The sequence below is a fragment of the Geospiza fortis genome, unplaced genomic scaffold, assembly GCF_000277835.1.
Source record: "Geospiza fortis unplaced genomic scaffold, GeoFor_1.0 scaffold162, whole genome shotgun sequence".
NCBI lineage: Eukaryota > Metazoa > Chordata > Aves > Passeriformes > Thraupidae > Geospiza > Geospiza fortis.
In genome coordinates, this window is record NW_005054316.1 from 392285 (window position 1) to 415169 (window position 22885).

The 22885-nt window shown below is 39.4% G+C and overlaps 1 protein-coding gene across 1 annotated transcript in view; it reads right to left on the reverse strand.

Annotated features, from left to right (window-relative positions):
- Positions 1-22885, reverse strand: part of UST (uronyl 2-sulfotransferase) — a 99148-nt gene that overhangs the window by 37043 nt on the left and 39220 nt on the right. The window contains exon 5 of the mRNA XM_031056238.1: positions 20847-21000. Within this exon, the coding sequence (XP_030912098.1) occupies positions 20847-21000 (154 nt within the window). The remainder of the gene's footprint in view (positions 1-20846; positions 21001-22885) is intronic.

Sequence of the window (22885 nt, forward strand, 5' to 3'; positions counted from 1 at the left end):
AATCATCAGGTTTGGAAGAGACCTTCAAGATCATCTAGTTCAACTGTTAACCCATCATCACCATAATCACTCCTAAACTGTATCCCCAAATGTCACACCCAGATGCCTCTTGAACACTTCCAAAGATGGTGACTCTATAATTTCTCTGGGCAAGTTATTCCATTGTCTAACATCTCGTTCAGTTAAGTTTTTGGGTTTTTTTGTAATATCTAATCCAAACCTCCCTGATGCAACTTAAGGATATTTCCAACCATCCTTTCATTTCCTCCTCACTAAAACTCCTTTCAGGTAGTTGTAGAGAGTAAAGGGCTACAAAACTCCTTTGGAAATTTTAATTCCATCACAAAAAGAGCAAGCTTAAGGTGTTCTTTTGTAGAACAACAAGCAATCTACTCAAGTCAATGTCTTATGACAAATACTGTATCATATACAAAAGGATGTGACACAAGATTTGAGAACTTTTTTCCTCCAAATACAAAATCCTACGAGTACTGACAAAAATATATAACTTGGTTTTTATCCAGTAGAAGAAACAGACACAAAAAAATATCACATTGGGTTTCAAGGTGTGGTGGCCTACAGCTGGCCTGTAGGCCTCAAAGTATAAACAATTATAAAATAGTACGGAAATATGTAATCAGTTACATAATTCCCTTACTTACATAATTCGACCAGGAAGAGCAGGCCCAGGCCGCTGGAGACTCAGGCTTCTACTGGCTGGCTGACCAGAAAGTAACTGGCTCAGCCAACAAGGATTAACCTCATGGGCTCCTAAGATATATAAGGGAGCAAGATCTGAATAAAGTGAACTGCTGCTGCATGAACTCAGTGTGTCTTGTCGCTGGTCTGCCTCCAAAACTGTGACAAGTGGCGGACCCTGACATGATCACAACAGCTGCTGCCAATAGAGCAGGGAGAAAGATGGGACAACCAGGAAGAGTTGCCTGCAGCCTTTGAGCTGTGAAGAACGGCATATAGAGCCATGATTGGTCTGGACTCCCCTTTATTTTTTCTTTTAATTTTTCTTTTTGTAACTGGAAGACACTGCCAGCATGGGAGCATGGGCTTCAACACTGGAGGACCCCCTCCTGAAGATACAGACCCCCACTTTAAAGAAAATATTTGAAAAATATGAGGAATGAGCTTTATTTGCCCTCATAGCATGGTGTGAGAGCCACAGACTGGATGTACCAGAAGGGGCTGCGCTAGATTTAAAAACTTGGGAGCGGGCTGGATAATGTATCTGTACAGCTGCTCCACAGGAGACGACTCTGCCATTTATGTTATTAAACCATGGAGACTCATAATGAACATGATAAAAATGTTGCAGAGCGAGCAGGTGGTGAGGACAGCAGAGGGACCGAAAGCAGGGCACTGACGGAGGCAGCAGGGTGTGCCGATGCTGTGCCGGCTTGTTACCCAACATGGTTTAGGTTTGCCTGCTGTTGATAATATGGTACATTTCTTAACAACAGAGGGGGTAACTCCATTTGATATAAAGCAGCTTGCTAAATTAATGTTTTCAACAGTCCAATATTTGGTGTTTGAATCTGCATGGAAAAGCAGTGTAGAAAAACAGCAATTAAAAAAATCTAGATTTTCCAAATGAAGATCCACGTTATGAGGCAGGGGTCTCTCAACTCCTGGGGCTGCCTCCAGTGGGTGATCCACAACTCCAGGCTAGGCTGCACCCACTGGTGCTAGCACAGGTCAAAGAACTAGGTACACAAGCTTTATTTAAGGTATCGAATATGGCAAATCCAACCCAAACATATTCAAAGATTAAGCAGGGAGTTAATGAATCATATCTGCAGTTTATTGAGAGATTACAAGATGCAATACAGAAACAAATTGTTAACGTAGAGATCCAAAATCACCTAATTTTGCAGTTAGCAAAAGATAATGCCAACAAAGACTGAAGAAAAATCATAGAACTATTACCCAATGAAAATCCATCACTAAATGAATAAAAGCCTGTGCTAAAGTAGGTTCTCGTTCCCACAATATGACCTTACTAAGCAACTCAATAGTGGCTGCTGTAAGAGTGTCATCTCCGTATCGTAAATATAAACAGCAAGGCCATCTGAAAACAAATTGCTCCTGTAAACCCCATCTTAACAGGGACAAATCCTTTCAAGGACCAGGGAAACAAAAGACTCAGCTCGAGGAGGGGATGCATGAAGACAAAAGCATCTCCTCACCTTCTGTGCAGGCTTATGTGACCAGCACACAGGAAGGACTCGAGGAGCAGCTGGAATGGATGTATTCACATCCGACACAGTAACCATATGCAACCCAAAGGTACATAAGATTCCTCTTGAAGCTCAAGGACCGACTGGGAAAGGATTAAGTGCACTATTGATTGGAAGGTCTAGTGCTACAATGCAAGGTATCTTTGTGCACCCTGTTGTTAATGACTCAAACTTTACTGGACAAATACATGCTATGGTTTCTACCCTCACTCCACCTGTGACTATGCCTGAGAAAACCAGAATTGCTCAGCTTATCCCATTTAAGTCTTGCATCCCACATACAGACCCCAAGGTGTGAGGAGACCAGGGCTTTGGATCAACAGGAAAACTCCAGGTATTTTGGACCCAGGTTGTAGGTGAGCAGAGGCCCAACATGGAATGTATCATTACAATGCCACGTAACATAAAAACAGATAATGGACATGCATACACATCACAAAAAATGAAACAATTTTTACAGCTCTGGGATGTGGCCCATCAAACTGTCATTCCCCGAAAAGCAACTGGACGGGCTATTGTAGAAAGGGCACATGGCACTTTAAAATGTAGGTTAAAAAAACAGAAAGGGGGAATGTGCGGCAAAACCCCACAAAGCAAAGTGGCCAAGGCTGTTTACACATTAAATCATTTAACAGTACCAGAGCAATCTCAAAATCCAGTAATTTTAAATAATTTCCTATCATTGCAATTGTTTAGTGATGTCCATTCACCCAAACCTAAGTCACAGTTTTGGAGACAGTCCAGTGACAAGACACACTGAGTTCATGCAGCAGCAGTTCAATTTATTCAGATCTTGCTCCCTTATATATCTTAGGAACCCATGAGGTTAATCCTCATTGGCTGAGCCAGTTACTTTCTGGTCAGCCAGCCAATAGAAGCCTGAGTCTCCAGTGGCATGGGCCTGCTCTTCCTGGTCAAATTACGAAAGTAAGGGAATTACGTAATTGATTACATATTTCCATTATAATTTTATAATTATTTATACTTTGAGGCCTACAGGCAGCTGTAGGCCAGCACAGCTATTTTTTGATTATGAGTGTCTCAGCCAAAAATTACAGAAACACCACATTCTGCCCTGGATGCATTAGAATTATTAGTAGCCCTGACAATTTAACATAAGAAATCATAACTCAAATACCTACATGCCTTGCAAATAATTTCCATTCCATTTCCATCTGTTCATCTATGGAAAAACACAAAAATATCCCTTCTCTCGCAATCAAAACAAAAAATACACATCCTCTTTCTATGCCCTGCCCCTGTGAGATACCACAACTTCTGTGAAACCAGGAGACGCTGCTCACAGGCCAGGAACAGTGCATGCTCCTTCAGGCTGAAGATGTGCAGGTGTGTCAGCAGCAACCTAAATTTCAAGTTTTCATAAAAGGAAATGAAATAAAAAGATGTGGAAAACCAGTGACTAAGCCCAGTCTAGAGTGACCTCTCCTGCTTACAAGGCTGTTCTTCATACACCACTACAGTCCGCAGTGCAGTCTACTCCTCACTGCTGCCAGCCAAGGAAAATTCTTCCGCTCTCCTGAGAGCCACCAAGAATCCTCTCACAGCTTGTTAAGCGCTTTCTCACATAGCTGGTGTTTGTAAAGGGGTCAGACTGACCATTACATCCTGAGGACAATGTCACATCATATGAGCGAAACACAACATGCTAAAAAAACCCCCAACATAACTTCCCACCTTCTCTGGCCCCAGCTGGGGAGCTCTGGGTGGCCTTAGAGTGATTGGAAAGAAAATGTAAACATGATGTCTCAGAAAAGGGCTTGTGAGTACAGGTATGACATGAAAGAAGGAAAAGTACAACTTCCTACTTTGGAAGGCTGCAGAAAGACACTGAAAAGTCAAGGTATAGTTGGCATGAAGGTTTCCAGGTATAAATGTAACAGAAGTTACTAAATCTTATTTAGGAGCACAAATTATTTATACATTTTAATGAAACATAAGATAAAATGCAGCACATTTTTAATCCTAGTTAGAGTTTTACTTCACCAGATGATATTTAATGTTTCTATTCAATCTCAAGTATTTGGATAACTAGAGCCACACAGCAGCAAAATTACTTATTTCTTTCAAATATATTTGGTATCTGTTTGTGTATCTACGCCAGCAGCACTGGCAGCAGATTGCTGTGGGGTGGGTAGGTGCTGGGCATTGCTTCCCAAATCAGCATTGCCAACACAGACAAAGCCAAATGTTTCCCATCCTGTGCTGATGTGGCACTGAGGCCCCCCAAGGTGGGATGCCAGCGGGGTAGACTGTGCCAAACTGTGTGGGATGATTGTCCTCTGGAGATGACAGCAGGCTGGACAAGTTTATTGGGACACCAGTGGCAGGCTGCAGAGTGACCAGTGGGCATCCTGGGGAGAAGCTCCACAAGATGGCAGAACAGATCCAGCTAAGCCTAGAATGCAGGGTTTCTGTCCCCAAATGCTCCCCAGCACCAGCTGTGATTGCTCCTTCACTTCTGTGAGGCTCAACCAGCTCAAAAGGCAACAGAAACCTTTTTCTGTTCCTCCTCCACTCTCTTCTGGTCTTCTACCAGAAGAGTGGGGGCTTGCTAACAATAATGCCACCACAGCCCTTCAGCTGCACAGGGCAACACAGGTCACTGTGGATGACCTCAGTCACTGCAATAATTTCATTTACAGCCTCTCTTGGGCATCCATCCTCTATAGTCTGGGGTCCTCCATGGACTACAGGTGGATCTCTGCTTCACCATGGACCTCCATGGGCTGCAGGGGGAAATCTGCCTCACCATGGTCCACACCATGGGCTGCAGGGGACTCTCAGCTCTGCTGCTGTAACACCTCCCCCCCCTCCTTCTGCACCGACCTTGGTGTCTGCAGAGCTATTCCTCTCGTATACTGTCACTCCTCTCTTCTCCAGATGCAACTGCTCCTCTGCAGTAACTTCTTTTCCTTCTTAAATAGATTATCCCAGAGATGCTACCACCATCACTGAAGGGCTCACCCTTGGACCCATTGTGGAGCTAGCTGGCATTGGCTCCACTGGATGTGGGGGAAGCTTCTGGCAGCTTCTCACAGGAGCTACCCCTGTAGCCCCTCTGCCCCTCAATCCCCCACCACTGCTACCAAAAGCCTACTGTGGAAGCTCAATACATTTTTCTAGAGGATAATTCTGGGGTTTCTTTGAATTGACTTTCCAATTTCTTCTGGCAAAATGCATGTTTTTACTTTCCTTCCCCCACCACCACATAAGTAAATAGGCTGCCAAGTTTAATTCCCACTTTTTTTTTGGCTGGGCTAACTTGCCTGGAATCTTCTGCCTGGGCTAATTTGCCTGACTTTTCAGCCAACAATGTATTAAGCTCTTTTTTTTTGGCATCTTAACGAGTGAAGTGGCAGCTAACAAAACAGCATCTTCTGCTAACCATCTACATTTTCATTAACACTTAAGTTATTCATTCGTATACAAATTTTTGCTGGCATTGACATAGCAAAAGTGATGAACTATGCCCACAATGCTACTATTTAGATGTAACAAACATGAAACACATTTGAATATCACTGTTTTCTAACTTAAAATGATGTATAACATCAGGAAAATATAGGTGGATATATTTCTCTCTATTCTGTTATCAGAAATCATGGTAGTAATTTGTCAAAGATAAGTTTTACTGTTAAGAATGTAATCACTTCATAGTTGTAAGCAGGCACATTATCATATCTTTCTTTTCCATTGCTTTTATATTTTTCACCTCGAACCATCTTAGTACGGGAAATATATTCAAAAAAATAGAAAGAAATTGCCAAAAAAAGGATGAGTGGCTGCCAGCTGGAAGCGGTGTGTAAGCATTAAACAGCCATCCTGTTACAGAGGGCACAGATCCAGGGAAGACCAAAAATGAAGATCATTATACTGTAATCAAGAATGAATCCCACTGGCAACTAACAGGAGGGAGACAGTACATCTGCTAATTCTGTTTACTAACACTTCTTCATAAAAGAACCTGGAAAATGTGTCTGCTTGGATAACAAGCTTTAATAAAATCAATTAGGGATGGCATATATTCAATTCTGCAAATGCCAAGCAGGAAATAACCACCACCTCAAGAACTTTTCAGCTCTCCCTAATGGAGGGCACATGGACTGTAGCAAATTGATGCCTATGAGAAAAGCAGCAAGTCACAGAATGGTTTGGGCTGGAGGGGACCTTGAGATCACCTAGTTCCAAAACCCTGGCAAGGCAGGGACACCTTCCACTAAGTCCAGGGTATCAATACCCTACCCAGCCTGGTCTCCTGAACACTTCCAGGGATGGGGCATCCACAACTTCTCTGGCAACTTGTTCCAACAACCACCACAGTAAAGAATTTCTTCCCAATCTCTAAACCTGCAATCTTTCAGTTTCTCCTTGTCCTGTCACTACATTCACTTTTTAAAAAGTTCCTCTCCAGCTTTCTTGTAGACCCACTTCAGGGAGGGGGTAACACTGGATCATCACCTTGCTAATACACCACTCTTTTAATGTTCAAAGCATTAATGTTCAGCCAAGTAGATTGTAATATTAAGACTCTGTGACCTGTATTAACAGCAAGTCCTGCTCACAACTGAGCAGTAATATGCATGACCAGATTACCCAGAATGAAGAATCATGTAATGAGAAAAACCACAGGATGTCACAGAACCATAGAATGGTTTGCATTGGAAGGGAAGGTAAAGAGCAAATGTCTAGTTCCAACCACCCTGCCATGGGCAGGGACACCTTCCACTACACCAGGTTGTTCACATACAGAAAAGGGCTCTCTAGAAAGAGCCTAAGTCAAGAAAAACAGTCTTGAACTGAAGTGCCAGTAAAAGACACTTTAGAAAAAATGGATAAAATAAACAGAAGATTGGCAGAACCTAGCTAGTATTAGACAACACTGTAATGAAGAACACAATCAGCAAGACGAAGAACCAGCAGCAGCAGCAAAGCCTCTCTGTCTTACAATAGGTCTTTAATCCAGTCTCCGAAGATGTGATAAACGTCCTTTGTTCCCAGTACAAAAAAAAGGAAACAAAAAGAAAGGATAGGATGATCAAGGACAGGAAGCTAAAGACAGGAATAAAATAGCTGGTTTTCTTAGTGAAATGAGACACTGAGTAAGGTTGCACAGCACCTGTGCTGAGACAATTATTGAGAATAACAAAGAAGGGTTAACAGCGCAGCAGCAAATTTTTCAGGGAATATTAATGGGAGCAGATAAGAAATCTGACCTCAAGGAGATACAGAAGGACTCGAGAATGCTGAAAGACATTCAGCAATAAAAACCATAGATCCTTACAACAGGATACTGTGGATGACAAGGATGTAACGGGATTTAAAAAGAAAAAACCAAATCACCAAAAGAATAACAACATTAATAAAATAGAAATGATATATTTATAGAACAGAGGTCTATCAAGAGCTGTTAAACACAGATATGGCAGCAATGTCCGTTGGTGAGCTGAAGGATGTTTGAACCTGGGAGGACGCTCAAGGGGAAGCACTTTTTACCCTGCCCCCAGTTTGTACTGGCTTCCCCCGCTGGGCTGGATGATGCTTATGGCTCAAGAAGGGCCTAATGCAGAAAGTTCACACCTCCACATATGACACAATATCATTTACACAGCTACCAAGGAATTCAAATGTTTCAAAATATCGCATTTCCTACAATATAGAAAAGCCCATGTAAATATTGAGACATTTCTGTAGTTCACCTTTTTCTCCCATTTTCTTTCCTAGGTCAAACGTTCCCAATCCATTAAAACCTGACTGGATACACAGAAAGTATACTCAGCAGATTTTAGCCCAAACCTCAAAAATGCTTATATTAACAGAAACAGATTTAAGTTCTATGAATGCCTCAACATCTTGAAGCTAGCATTACACTTTGTTTTTAGCAGAGGTCCACAAAAGTAGTTTAAAAAATATAAAAGTTTAAAAGAGGCTTATTAGAACAAATGTCAGAATTCTGTATACTAAATATATCACCAGAGAAAAGAAATCCATGAGCCAAAAGAAAATTAATTCAATATCAATGAGCATTAAATATTATTGCTTTCATACATCCCAACAGGACACAGGCAAAACAAACAAAAGAGATATTTCCATTTGCCTATTTTTAAATAGGACTTCATGTGACAAGAATTAGGAAGAAAAATCCTTACTTTCTGCAATATAAATCTTCAAAATAAGAGAGTGAAGAGATGGAGAAGGAAAGACATGCCCCACAAAAAATTATTGCAGGCATCAGGAAAGAAATAATTTTTAAAAATTACTAAACTTCCCCTAATCTGCAGATGTAGCAAAATTCTCATTTAAGAAAATAACCACTCGCTAGCCAATGCATGTTTTATTTCAACACACTGCTCAGTTATAGCTTAGACCATCTGCTGTCACAAATTCCAGTGATACAACTCCCTCTGCTCAAGTTAAAGGGAGAGAAGTTGTATCCAACAGCTCCTGATATGTCCCTGAAATAATCCAGTCACATAAAACATACTGTCTAGCATAAAAGGAAAAGAAACCTGCTGCTGACCTCTGAATTGAAAAAGAGAAAATATGATTCACCATACAGTACATGTTATGAATTTCTCTGGGTTTGACCATTTTTTAAGTCAGATGGTAAATCTCAAAAACCACAGTACTGACCTTTAAGAAAAAAAGTTCCTCATTGTACCAAGGTCTAAATGTCTTTTATGTCCCCTTGACCTACCACATTTGTGTCAGCACTTTAACACAAACTTGTTGAATGGTGAGAAAACAGGTAGAAGTTTGAGTTGTGGGCTAATTTTACCTTCTTATCAGGCTTCTGCCTAGTGTTGACTGACTTGGAGTCTCTCCCTTCATCTCTCAGGGCTGAAACGGAGGAGCTGCAGAGCAGAGAAGAAAATCATACTGCTTCTGCATGTGGCTTCCCTGCTGCTACAACTGGAGATGGTTTCTGCTCTGCTGACCCCATTTAATTTCCCTAGTTAAAATCTTCCCCTTGCTGAACAGTTCTGATGCTTTTCTGGAAAATTACTAATACTTTGCATTATTCATAGCACTGCCATTCTGAATAGCATACACAAAATGGAACATATTGATTCCACTTTTCAGTTTGACAAGACTATCACCATACTGACAAGACCAATAGTAAAAACCTCATAAAATTACAAGGTTCAGAGGCATAAGTAATGGACCTATTTGCATTTTTTTTAATTTTCAGTCATCTGCTGAAGTTCTTTTCTACAACTATGAAAGAAAAAAACCATACTCCCCTCCCTACACAGAAACCCAGAATCTCTCAATGCTTTAATCTCAGGTGCTATGGCTTCAAAAAGCTCAGCAAGCAACAAGATCAAGCATAAAATCATGAAGGTTAATAAATCTGTGAGGAAGAGAAAAAAAGTGTCAAATATGCTTCCCCTCGCTCTCCTTTCTTTTTATCAAAGACATAATCTCTTTGGATTACACTCTGAAGAATTTTTTTTTCCTTCAGCCACTGATGAACACTTTAGTTTTCTTTTTTCCTTTCAAAGAGAACAAAAAATTAATTTTGAAGAAAATAATAAACTCATTTAACAATCCATCTTCACCATGGAAAGTTTCCTATTTGCCACTAGTTAGTGGATTTTTCCCCATGAAAAAGGAAATTACTCTTGACAAGCTCAGTTATGAATAGTGGCTGGCTTTGCTTGGATCAGAGTTCATAGGAAAAAAGTTGTGTTCAAGGTATCCTGACTAGCCTGTGTTTCAATAACTTACTGAGCAGTAGCCAGATTTGCTCAAACAATGGCAGTCCATTTTCCAGAGTCTAGAACAACAATCAATCAACTTAACACCATTGTTGCGGTTTTTGGACGGTTTGATTTTGATTTTATGTAAAGCAGCTATATTTACAAGGCATAGAGGAGCTTTGAAAATTCTAGCAAACAAGAAAAAAGAAAGTAATGTTTGGAATAATAGCCAGAAAAAATGAACACTGCTTTTACTTCAAAGGAGAATTTCACCTTGTTACACAGGGAATGTATTTTCTCAGCTGACACAGCAGGTCTACTGCTTATCCTGAAAGATGAAGTTGCCATTTCATTCAAGACATGCACCCATCACCCCTGATAACTTACAACCATGTAATATCATCAGCAAACTGGTCAGGGACATGTATTTTTGAAAAATGTAATTCAGCTTCAAATAGCCATCTTCAGGCAAAAACTAAAACCACATTTGAAACAGATGATGCCTGTTTCTTGGGGCTTTTTTTTTTACATTTCATTCTTTAAATAATGTGGAACTACAAGGAAGACAATAAAAAATTATTTCCTGGCAGCAGTGCCCTTCTTAACTTGACTGATTATTAACAAAAAAATGGGGGAAGAGAGGGAGAGGAAGAGGAGAGAGGAGCAATATATTTTATGCCAGGAAGGAAAATCTGATTTCTGGAATACCTGACACCTGAAGAGCACTCCTGAAGGAAAACACAGCAGCCACTTGCCAGGCAGGGCCAGGCAACCAGAGAGAACGTTACAATCCATCTGCCAACACAAACCTATGGCATTTGGTTTTTTTGGAGAAACACAAACATCCATCTCTCCATCACAGGAGCATACTGAAGCAAACAAAGCAAGAACAGACAGACGGCATCAGATTTTTAGGCAGACTATTCCCCAGTTCAGATCTATTAATTCTGTAATGAGACAGAAAAAAAACCCTAAATTTGCACCTCTGTCTTTTGTTTTCACTGCTGTACTAAGGGTTCTTTCCCTGCTGGCTGGGCCGGCTGGGAAGAACCTGCCACCTCCCTAGTGGGACAAGCACCCAGATCTGTCCCACAGGATATCCAGGCACCCCACGTGGGCTCCACAGACATAAGCCTTGGTGCCAACCAGAAAGGAGCAAGCACAGTGCTCCAGCAAGCCCTGGGGTCCCTGTGAGCTGGGACCAGGATAAGGCACGGGATTTAACTCTGCAGGGTATAATAAGCCTTAAAAACTTCAGAAAAACTAGAACAAACTAAGTCTTGAGTATGCCTGGGCACTGATGTCCCTTTTTTCCACAAAATGCCATCTCTGCTTCCATATGGTTTCAACATAAACTACTTCAGTCTTAAAAATACAGAATTGACAAGTGTGCCCAGCCATTCTGCAGTAAACAGAAGAGTCCACACCACCACCAAAAAATTACACGATAGGAAAATATTTTGTTGTCAACAAACACCTAAGGTTCAGGACAGCTTTGGATGCTTGTATAAAGACATGTCTATCCCTCACCACGTCAGCCACGCACCATGGGCGGGCAGTTCTCCTAATTCTACTGCCCTGCACTCTCCTTGCCATCCACCACCTCAAAGCTTCAGCTTTGCTTTAGCTAGGACGTTCTAGAGATCAGGATCTCTGCTTATTTCTCTTTGCTGGCAGCTCTGACAGCCAGAAAACTACAGTATAAACCACAAAAAGGAAAGAGGAAGGAAAATGACAGACAAGGAATAAAATGGTCTAATAAATTCAGTTTTATTTTCATGGGTTGTCAGTTCCTGCAGGTTTTGACACCTACGGAGTGAAGTGAGTATCTGACTGCCTGAAATTACATTATCATGCCACAGCCTGAACACATTCAATATGCTGGCAGTAAGAGGAGGGCTGTCTCTCTTTGTCCTTCCTCAGTCAGGAGGAGTAAAAGGTTCTGCAGTTTTCTTCTCCATCCTACTGCCAATAAAAGAGTTTTCATTTAAGGTGGCTAAAGCATAACACAACAAGGAAAAGAAAACAGGCAAGGCAAACTCCTAGCAAGGAGTTTTTATAGTATGGAATAGAAAACCTTCCTACTTACGAGGGTTTTATACTCCATACTATAAAAACTCCTTTAGTTTTCTAGGGACAGCCACCATGATTTTGTTAGACAAGTCTTCAAAAAAATTGTTAATTAAACATAATTTCAAAAAGTCTGACTCCTACTCCTAAACATAGACACATACAATATGTACATTATTACCCATACTACACATATGTACATTATTACATCATATTTTTAAGACACACTATTTGCTGGTCAATGCCCCATCTCCATTTTTTATGCCATGTACAAACTGTAACTTTAAAAATAATTTTTAAAAATTTGCATTAACTTGAAATTGAAAGCATTATTTTTTTTTTTGGATGACAAAACATTCAGCTTTAAAAACCATTGCATTCCAACTTAAGACAAACAAAATATCAATCAATAATTAGTTTTACTTGATGACTATTAAATGCTGCTTTTGGGTTCATAATGCCCAAAATGCTAGACTATACATTGAAGATAACATGCATAGCACACACAGATCCTCTTGTTTTCATTCACTTTAAATAGTTACTTGTCAGCTAATTATAATTGTTAAGTCATCCCTTACTGGGAATCATGCAAGTGTTATCTGCTTAGATGCATGTTCCTGTTACTTTCACATTAACAAAGTATGTGAGAACTGCAAATGCAAATACTAACTTGAGGCTTACAAAAACTATCAAACACTTGAAATTCACTCATACTGAAACAGCAAAGCAATGAGACTTTGCATTTCTGAACAGCATGCACTGAAACAAATGCTTTATCCCCCTATTTTAAGGATTTTGACATCTCTTCTGGTACCTTTACTATTACAATGCACAATGTAAAATTGTGGATGCAGTTCATACTTTAAATGCATTTGTATCTTAGCTCTTAACGATACATTTGAGAATAGTCATGACAGTGTTAACAATTAATAGCTTCAGCATCAGTTTGGAACTTAAAAAAATTAATTTGATTGGCAGAGATGTAAGACGACAAAGTCTTAGCTACTATGGCATATACCCAAGAACACTCAACTATTTTAAAGCAAAGAAACAACATTCAACTGGAGATGTCTATAACTCTAACTACCTTATATAAATCACCTAGTAGTAAGATTCACTTGTAAGCATGTCAGTTTCAAGTTTCCTTTTGAGTTACCCAGAGCAGAAACCAATTTAAGAAAATCACTACTGGCTATGAGGAACATTTACCATACACACAGGACTTTTTTTTTTAATACATCAGAACTTATTCACAACAATGACCAGAAAGGACTTCCACAGCTTCATTACATGCTGTCCAGACCATTGCATTTTCTATTTTTTACTGGATCCTGTAACTACCCATTCCAACTGTAAACTTCTATTAGTCTTACACTGAAAAAGCTCAAAAGCAATCATCCTTGAGGCCACTTTTTCATGCCTCCCAAAAATCTGTCTTCTTGTATCCTTTCCCATGTTTACTTCTTCCTCAAGAGCCTGAACCTATGTCATTCCTCATATGGAAAGTATTTAATCATTTCTCCCACCCATTTGTGAGTGCTTTCTGGTTCTTTCAATCCCATTTTGGGAATGGGAGGTGTCCTGGTTTAGGACAAATTTGGGAGCAAATACCCTAGGACATGAAGTCACAAATGTCAAATGAAAGTAGGTAAGCGCAGACACACTGGAGATTTATATACAATGAAGCTCTCTGTATTGCTCTCTATTGCTTTTGGTTTGCCTTTTTTGACTGCTACTGAGAAACAAACATGCTACGGTAGAACCACCCAACACACAGAGAAGATCTCACTCCTAACCCTGCAAAAGGCTTGTGAGGGTCCATCAGTTTCTAAGTGAAATAAGGATTATCCCCCGCAAACTGCTTTCCTGCCTTCACTGAAGGCAAGGCTGGCTTTTGTCCCTGGGCTGCACAAGAATGCTCTTTTCTGTTCTTGTTCAATGATCCAAAAATATATCTCCTTAAAATATAACACAGACATACCCTCTTCTCTTATACAGTTTACATGGCCTTAAAAAGCTGGCATCAATATATTAGAATCTTTGTTCTGTGGTTGGGATTTTCCACTCTACAAACAGGATCTTCCTATAGAGAAGCTAGAGAAAACTATTTCCCCAAGCTACCACAACACACAAAACCCAAAAAGCAGCGCAAGAGAGAAATCAAGAGCTGTCCTGTATTCATGCTCAGAAGGCACAAATAAAAACTTGGCAAAATCACCATAAAAATTAAGATTCATAATTTTAAACTTAATACAGCAAGGTTCTTTAATAAAAGATCTTAAGTTCTTATGTATATAAATGCCCTTAAAAGTGCTACCGAAACACAGTATATGGTAAGACCCTGTAATAATGTTACATTTAAATAAGATTGTGGGTACTTAGTGCTGGGACTTCTACTGCTACTTGTTTTCTGGTTTTCTGCGCAGTTGCTTAAAATCTGCAACAGCCAGAAATTTTCAGACCACTACAACGCTGCAAGAAAAAACCCCTCACCTTTTTACATTCTGAAGCAATATATTGTTGTTATCCTGTATCCTGTCTCCACAGAAAGGAGAATGGCAATACAGAATGGTATCATTAAAATAAAAGCATGGTATTAATCTTACATTTTCTATGAATATAAGTATGTATTGTGAATTGCATCTAAGTTTTTAGTGTTGCAATCTTAAGCAATGCTATATTGCATATTTACTATATGCAACTGACTCAGACTACTGAATGAAAACGGATTTGGAAGGCCCATTTTCTTGCTTTTGTATAAATGCATAATGTTGCAATGTTTGGAATGCAAACTCCACAGGGGAACATTAAAAAATATTGGTTTGTAAATTAAACTCACTGAAAAGTAAATGTCATCCATGAAAATATTTCCTTTAATATTATGCTTTATAAGTAGTTTAATCAGTCCCTCCTCCAGCTGAGGTCTGAATTACCATTAACTTTGTGGTTCAATAAATTATTAATACAAAATGGGAGAATCTAAGGGGGAAAATGGTGCTTTAGAGCCCACACAATAGAGCTGCAAAAGATGGGCCAGAAATTTTGCTGTCAAGAGGTAATGCAGCAAAAGGGAACAGCTGGAGACTATTAAAAGCACTCATTAGAGGGAAGAAGCAGCAAACTGTTCTAATTGGATCAGCTGACAGGTGGCTGTGCTTCAGCACAGGGATCGGTGGCACTGTGTGATCCCAAACCCAACCTCAGCTGCAAACTGCACTGCAGCACGTCCAGCGACCAGCCCCAACCACCTCAGCACCAGGGATCAGTGCCACTGTGTGATCCCAAATCCAACCTCAGCTGCAAACTGCACTGCAGCACATCCAGTGATCAGCTCCAGCCACCCCAGTACCAGGACATAACACAGGCAGGAAAATGACTACTGCCTGCATGGGGCTGTGTCAGGGAAAACACTGAGAGTGCACAAAATGTTTGGTCTCCTAACTACAGCTCAGAACACAGTGAAAAATGTTGTTTTTAATTTATCAATTTAACTCTCCAATATCTGGTATGCACTGCACAGACAAAGGCAAATAATTTTAACCTCTGCATGCCTCAGATTTCCAGTCTAATCAATGCTAACCAAGTTATCAAAGCCTCCCCAAAATTTCCCAGGTTCAATCAACAGACACTGGTAGCCCCTCTTGTGAGGTCCTCAACAGGAAAACCAGAGTCATGAACACTCTACTCCCTCACTGCACCAAATCTGCAGGCAGACAACTCTCTCCGAACCTTTTTTTTATAGAGAAACCCAGTCATGAGAGTGACAGTCAGAAGATGAAGGCACGGGCTCCATACCATGGTCTCTCCTGGAGGCCATGTGTCAGGCAACTGAAAAGCTTGAAGAAACTTATCTGAAGTCACAAAGGAGAAAGCTCAGTGATGACAACTGATGACAACTATTGATGAAAATTCGTAATATAATTACCCAGGGTATTATGCATATAAACACAGGAAATAAGACAGCCAGCTGCTGTCCAAAAACCAGTGCAATTGGTAAAAGAATATTTTTCATTGTAGATAGAAATTTGAGGATATAAATAATAAAACTAGTTAAATGTATTTAGTGAATATTCTTATATTAATGAAAACCATGGAAATCATAAAAGGAAATTCTCAAGATTCAGGACTAAAAAAAATGCTCTATGGAGTTTACCCATTCACCTTCTCTTATTATTTTGTTTGGAATTTATAAAATAAGCTAAAAAACATTAGTTTAAGTATTTAGCCATAAAAGCTAACATTGCAAAAGGATTTTTTTTCCCCTATTGTAAGAAATTTGATGTGAAATTTCCCTTACATCATTTGAATTTTACTTCCCTCCTTTAAAGTAATCCTAATATACTTTTAACAATTATTTTAACATTTCATTTAAAAGACAAAAGGACAGATGCTCCTTTATGGGATCACCTGCATGAGTAATCTTTAACATAAATGAGGTTGAATATTGTTAGAAAATTTTTAATTTTTGCTGAGAAAAGCATATTTATTTTCAGAGACAAAGTTGAAAAAACTATGCAGAGCCACCCAGAGATGCCATGCAACTGTAACTGTTAATTACAATGGAAATTTGAAATATCCTGTAGGAAGGTGACAAGCTCTTTTCTTACTGAATGATTTTTTAAATACAAAAATTCTCACTTATGATACATTAGCTTAGAAATCTTTTACTGGAGTGAGCTAGGAGTCACAGTATTCATGAGCCTAACAGAGATCAGAATCCCATGTAACCAGATTTCCTGCAATTCAGGCAACAACACACAGCCCATGCTGCTTCACACACTCTTTCAGCCTGAGTAGTCTTAGATCAAAGTTTTACCGAGTATTAAGAAAATTTGAAACCCCTATACATGCCCTTTTTATATTTGATATCTCAAACTGAAGCTGTAATAAACACTAGATAATTACAAACAAGTCTTCTGGAAGGAACAATTTTACTATAAAGCATTGAAATATTAATTGTAGTCCCTCTTCATCAGGGGTGCTTCCTACCTCCTGCACTTCCTAGCCTTGAACTAAATCTCATCTCAGGCATGTTTTTCTTTTGCTTGGTACCTGCAGCACTCACAACTGCACTGATAAGGGTTTGCTTGCTTTATTGAAGCATATTTACTCCAAGAACTCTAGTTCAACCTGAAACACGTTCACTACAACGGACTGAAATTAACTTTTGTGAATTTACCTCATCTTACAGGACCATAATGCAGGGCTGACAGTCACATCAGTGTGCTTGAGACCTGGCTCAAGGTGCTCACCATTAATTACCTCTCTGCCTTTCTCCACACTACCATGCTGCCACTATTTTTTGGTGGGGGGGGAAGCTTGGAAGTGATTTCTTCAGGTTACTAACAGTAACTCACTCCAGCAGTGGAAGTGCCAGGTCAGGCACTGGCAAGGAGCTAGTGGATCTGGGTAAAAAGTCACACATTGCAGCAGCTGCCTCTGCTGTATCTGACTCATGAATAAAGGGCTTGTTTTCTATCCTGACTTTCAATTAAATTTTGGTAAACACAGACATTTACCAAAATGTTTAGAACAATTTATCTGACCCTTGAATGAATGGTTGTGTTTCCCGGAACAAAGTCAAAGCTGAAGCTCTATTCAGAGAAAATTTCAAATGAATGGCAGAAATTTCTGTCTCTGTTTCTGCCCTTTGCAATGTCAGCAGTTCAGATTTTCAATGTTAAAAAACCACCATGCAAGGAACCGCAAGACTTCAAGATAATCTGGGTTTTCTTCAACTCCCTTTTTTCCTTAAGGGTCAGAATTGAGGGGAGGGAATGCTTCCATCAAGGACATCACAACCTGGAATTCATCAGACACAAAATCTGACCTTAAAATACTTTTCCACCCTTAAAAGCCTGCTTTCTAGAGCAGCTGAGCTCTCACACTTCATGCTGCAGTTTGAGGGAATATGGATGCTGCCCTCAGCTTTTCAATGGAGATGGCCACTGCTGGCAGCTGTTGATGAGGATGCCAAGATGGCCTGGAAAGGCTCCCAGTTGCCCACACCACCTTCCAGGAGATAGGAAGCCAAGAACATCATGGTTGATAAAAGCACAATTAGCCTCTAAGACCCACTTTCCAGATACATGTATTTTGCCTGCAAACCCATCTCTTCTGGTAAAACAGAGCAGTAATATATAAAGCTTCTCCAGTCCATTTTTTAAGTCCATAACTGTTATCACACAACATCAAGTACTCCAGCAAAGAGCTCAGAGTCATGGATCAATTAAGAGTTATGTGTTTTCCTGGCTGATGGAAGAAGAAAAGTAAAAGCGCATATCCTCCCCCTGCTTTCATGTATCTGCTCGTGGTCAGGCACATCTCATCCCCAACAATTTAGGTTTAATATTGTGATCAATGTTGAAACTATTTAATATGCTAAATCTAAGTTTATCCTTAAATAGTCCCCTGTAAAAAAAAGTAATGTTTCATGATGAGTTTTGTATTTAAAAGAATATTAGGGAAGAACTGCAAAAGTTATGAGACCTGCAATGAGACCACCCATCAGTCCTATGCTAAAATGGCATATTGGTTCAGTTTCAGAGGTAAAACGAGCTGCTTACTTTCTTCACAGTTAGATCTGACAATTGCTTTTGCAGATTTCTGAAGCCATGACTCTAAAATCCCCAATACCTGAATTTTAAGAAATACGCCAGCTGATTTTCTTGCACCACCGAGGAAAATATTAGAATGCAGGCATGCAATACATGATGTGGTTGGATAGCTAAAGTGTTAAAAATGCTGAGCATTCAGAATGAGCAGCTTTTGAGACAATTAATTTCAATGGCAAGTGACCTATGTCTTACTGTCACTCTCTTTGAGCAGTGCAAGTGACTGCCAAAGTCTGCCAAGGAAGGATGGAAAACAGGTTCCAAAAATGTTTCCAGGATTCTAACACTGACTTCCCAACAGAGAAAATCAAAATGAAAATGCAAAAATAGTTTTTATTAAGGATACTAATGGTGCCTCAGATCAACAAACTGCCTTTTGAACAAAATGATTACTGACCTCAGTCAGACACTTCTTATTTCTTTTTCATTATAGCTTTTGTACTGATCTATGTATGCACAGATATCTGCATATGCATATAAATAATTAACTTCTTAAAGAACATACCAACGCCTATGAAAATGCAAGGTAATTTCTATTAGTTTTTAAACCAAGACAATATGAATTGGATCTATTTGTTTCAGTTCTGCTTGAAGTAAAATTTCACTGGCTACATAGATCATGTCTTAAGCCGCACAGTCAGTACTGAAATAATACCAGAGTCAGTCGTAAGAGATGCCAATCACTGCACTTCAAATGAGAAGGCACTCAAAGTAAAGTACAGGCTCTACCACTCACTTTTAACATTTCCAAAAAATAAAATGTAGTACTGTTATAAAGTTGTAGTAAAAGCCCCCACTAATCAATAATTTCCTCAACCCTCTTGTCCCATTCAGAGACAACGAAGCAGAAGTCCATGCATACACAACATGCAAAACCTTCCAGCTCTGCACACCAGGAAGTCAAGATGCACTCAAACAACACAGGGACCTTTTTGGGATCTACAGGCACATAGGAAATAAGAAACCCTTCACAGTTTATACCTGTACAGGAGATGTCATTAAATTTAAGGCTATTAGACCATTACACTGATACTTCCCCTTTCAATTACCCATAATGTACAAGCTGGTCTGTTCACAGGGCTCTAGATGACCAAAACCAGAAGACAAACAAAATTTAAACAACTCTGTAACAGGGAAAAAACTCAGCCCTCCTTGGATTCATCTAACCTCAGCTAGGGCTGAGAGGTATTGTGTGGCAGTTGTTCATGGCTGTGTTCTCTACGGCTTATCACACATCTTGTACTCTACTGCCTCTTCAAAACCTCACAAAAACATCCTCTCTTCCTCCTCCAAAAGCCACAGACATATCTTGTTTTTGACATTATGTCTGGCCTGCAACATCTCATAGCAGACCATCAAGCTGTCCTGTCACTGCTGTTTCATTGAACTCTCTGCAGTTCAAGTATGCCTGAAAGCTGAGTCCAATCCAACTGGATCTCCATTAGAGAGAGAGCAAGAAGTAATTCCACCATTTTGCCTTTTTGAAAGGTGTCTGTGTATATGCAAGTGATCAATATAAACCAAACTAGCCACCTTCCAAATTCTCAGTTTCTTGTTTAGCATTCATTCAACACCTACTTCCATGGGATCTTGGTATGCAACAAAAGCTGGCAGGTGTTATGACAGTTCAGCAGTTGTACAAATTTAAAACTTGTTATGTATAGCTTATTGAGCATTATTGCCATCATCTTAACCCAAAAAAGACAAAAGGCAACAAAACCAAAGCAAGAACTGAGATTAGAGCCCTGGTATAAAGAACATTACAAACAACTTAGCAGCAATAACATTGGAGACTTGAGCTCCCTGAATTGCTCTGTTTCTCAATTTTCTTCTGAGGCTGCAGAGTTACAGACATAGTCTGAACCTAAAAATTTGTCTGAATACTCACAGTGATAAATATAGGCAGAATTATTATATTACTATGCAGTGCAAATCCAACTCAGTGTAAGGACCATAATTCAGCCATGGAAATCTGGAACTTTCTGTCAGCTTATTCAAGATCAAACTGAATTCATTGGCAACATTCTACACAGTAGAGCTGAGCAAACTAAGGACCAGGCAAGAGAAGACAGGAAAACCACAAGATGGGAGGTGCCTCAGTCTTCCACTTTTCATGCGTCCAGTTTGAATAGCAGCACTACATAACAATGATGGGAAATTGGTAATCAAAACCTTTTATTTAAACATACCAGGTATCTTTCCTCCTGCCTCATGTTGGGGGTACGGATCATGTGATTCTGTTCTCCTCTCCAGTCTCCGAAACGTCGAAAAAAATAATTGGATAAGAATCGGTTGACAGGATCTCTAATAATATTGATGTACACGGGCTGGTCTCCTCCAAACCTGGTGGGAAGAAAAATGGGTGAATCTCATCGCAGGCTCCACACAGACACATATCTATTATCTCTCATCGGAATGCTTTCAAATTACTTCCTACAGAAATTCAGAGCTTTTACAAGGCGAGGAGTGAAACTGAGAATCTCACAACCAGTTTCTAAACCTTCGTAAATGCATGTAAAATCTCTTCAGGGTGAACAGTAAATATGGAATCACATTAAGCTGTATGTGTACTACAAACATTTTAGTTGAAAACAACTCTGCAACACTGTATCAACAGCTTTGCTTCTTGAGTCAGATGAAGAACCTTCTGTAGATGAATCAGAGAATTTCTTCTCAACACACTTCTTACCTGGGCAGTCATGTCAGAACAGGCACCACCCAACAGTAACTGCTGTAAGGCAGCCTTGGATCCCTTTGCCTTTACAATAAGTGTAGTAATGTGCAAAGGACTTTCAGCTTACTTTGAAAGCTTTTTTCCAAAAGCTTCCTCTGGATGAACTGACAGATATGCATGGTATTTCCAACTTTTTATTTGCTAGAACTTGTACAGAACTTCATCCCCTCACCCCCAGTCTGCACCACTGGTTGGATTTGAGGTTATTTCATGGTTATGCAATACCTTATCTCTGCACTACACTTCATGAACTTTTTTTTAAGTCCATGTGAAAATTCTTGCTTCAAAAAAGAAATTAAGTATCAATCTCAAATACATGCAAGTCCAAGGAAAAGTGAAAACAGTAGCAACAGCTGTGACCAGGCTTGCATATAAGCAAAGTGTGACATTAGAGATGAGAAAATAAACCAGAGCAACTTCATCACATTGACTTTACCCTCTTGTATGTCTCCTCCTGGTGCTAACATCTTCAGTTCAACAGCTGGGATACCAAAAGAGGAAAGGAGGAAAAAGAAGCTTGGGAAGGTTTGTGATTACACTGTATTTTCAGAATGTTAAAACACTGACTGCATATTTTATATCAACACACAGCATCAGGAGAGCAGGCCTAACTGGAAAAAAAAAAGGGGAAGCTGCTTACACTGTACCATGATCAAAATTAAACAATGGGCATTTATGGAACAGACTTATAGACTACAAATTCTGTGAGACAAAGAATGAAATAAAACCTTTCTGGACTGAGGAGTTTATAGGATAAATTCAGCTTGGAATTTTCCTCATCTAAGAACATGGATTATGCTTCTCTCTTCTGTTTCCCCAATTTAGGTGAACAATTCTAGCTTATACTTTATTTTTGAACTAGCTTATACTTTATTTTTGGGAGTTTGAGAACATAGCCATATTTAAGTACTTAAATGCTATTTTGATGATTTTCTGAGTCACAATTTATATAATTTCTTCTAAACTGTAAAATACTAGATTAAAGAGAGAAAACTGAAGACACCCTTTAGATTAAAAAAACCCTCTCAGTTTCTCCCCATCTTTTGAGGCAATGAATAATTGAATTTGTATAATAAAAGATCAGGGCTTCTCATTATTATTTAAGAGGCAGCAAAATTGTTTAAAATTATGAATTCTAGTAAAAGACAAGAGAAAAATCTCAAGGAGTTTAAATCTGATTTTTCTTCTGCATGATTCCCCAGACTCCTAAATACAGTCTACAAAGGCTTGTCTCATGAGTAACTATGCCTATCAGTAATCTCATTGACCTCAGTGTTGCAGGATCACTGCCATAATTTGAAACTGCACAGACAGCATAAAATTTTAAAACAATCCAATTAAAAAGGCATATGCTCCTTGCTTCCTGATTAGTGTACAACCCAGTTTGGACATGGATGTGCAAGTTAAATATCCTGAATTTAGTCCCCTGAATTCTTCTCTAAGCTTATCTTTGCTGCTTTTTATCTTTATACAGATATAAAACCTGTATTTGAA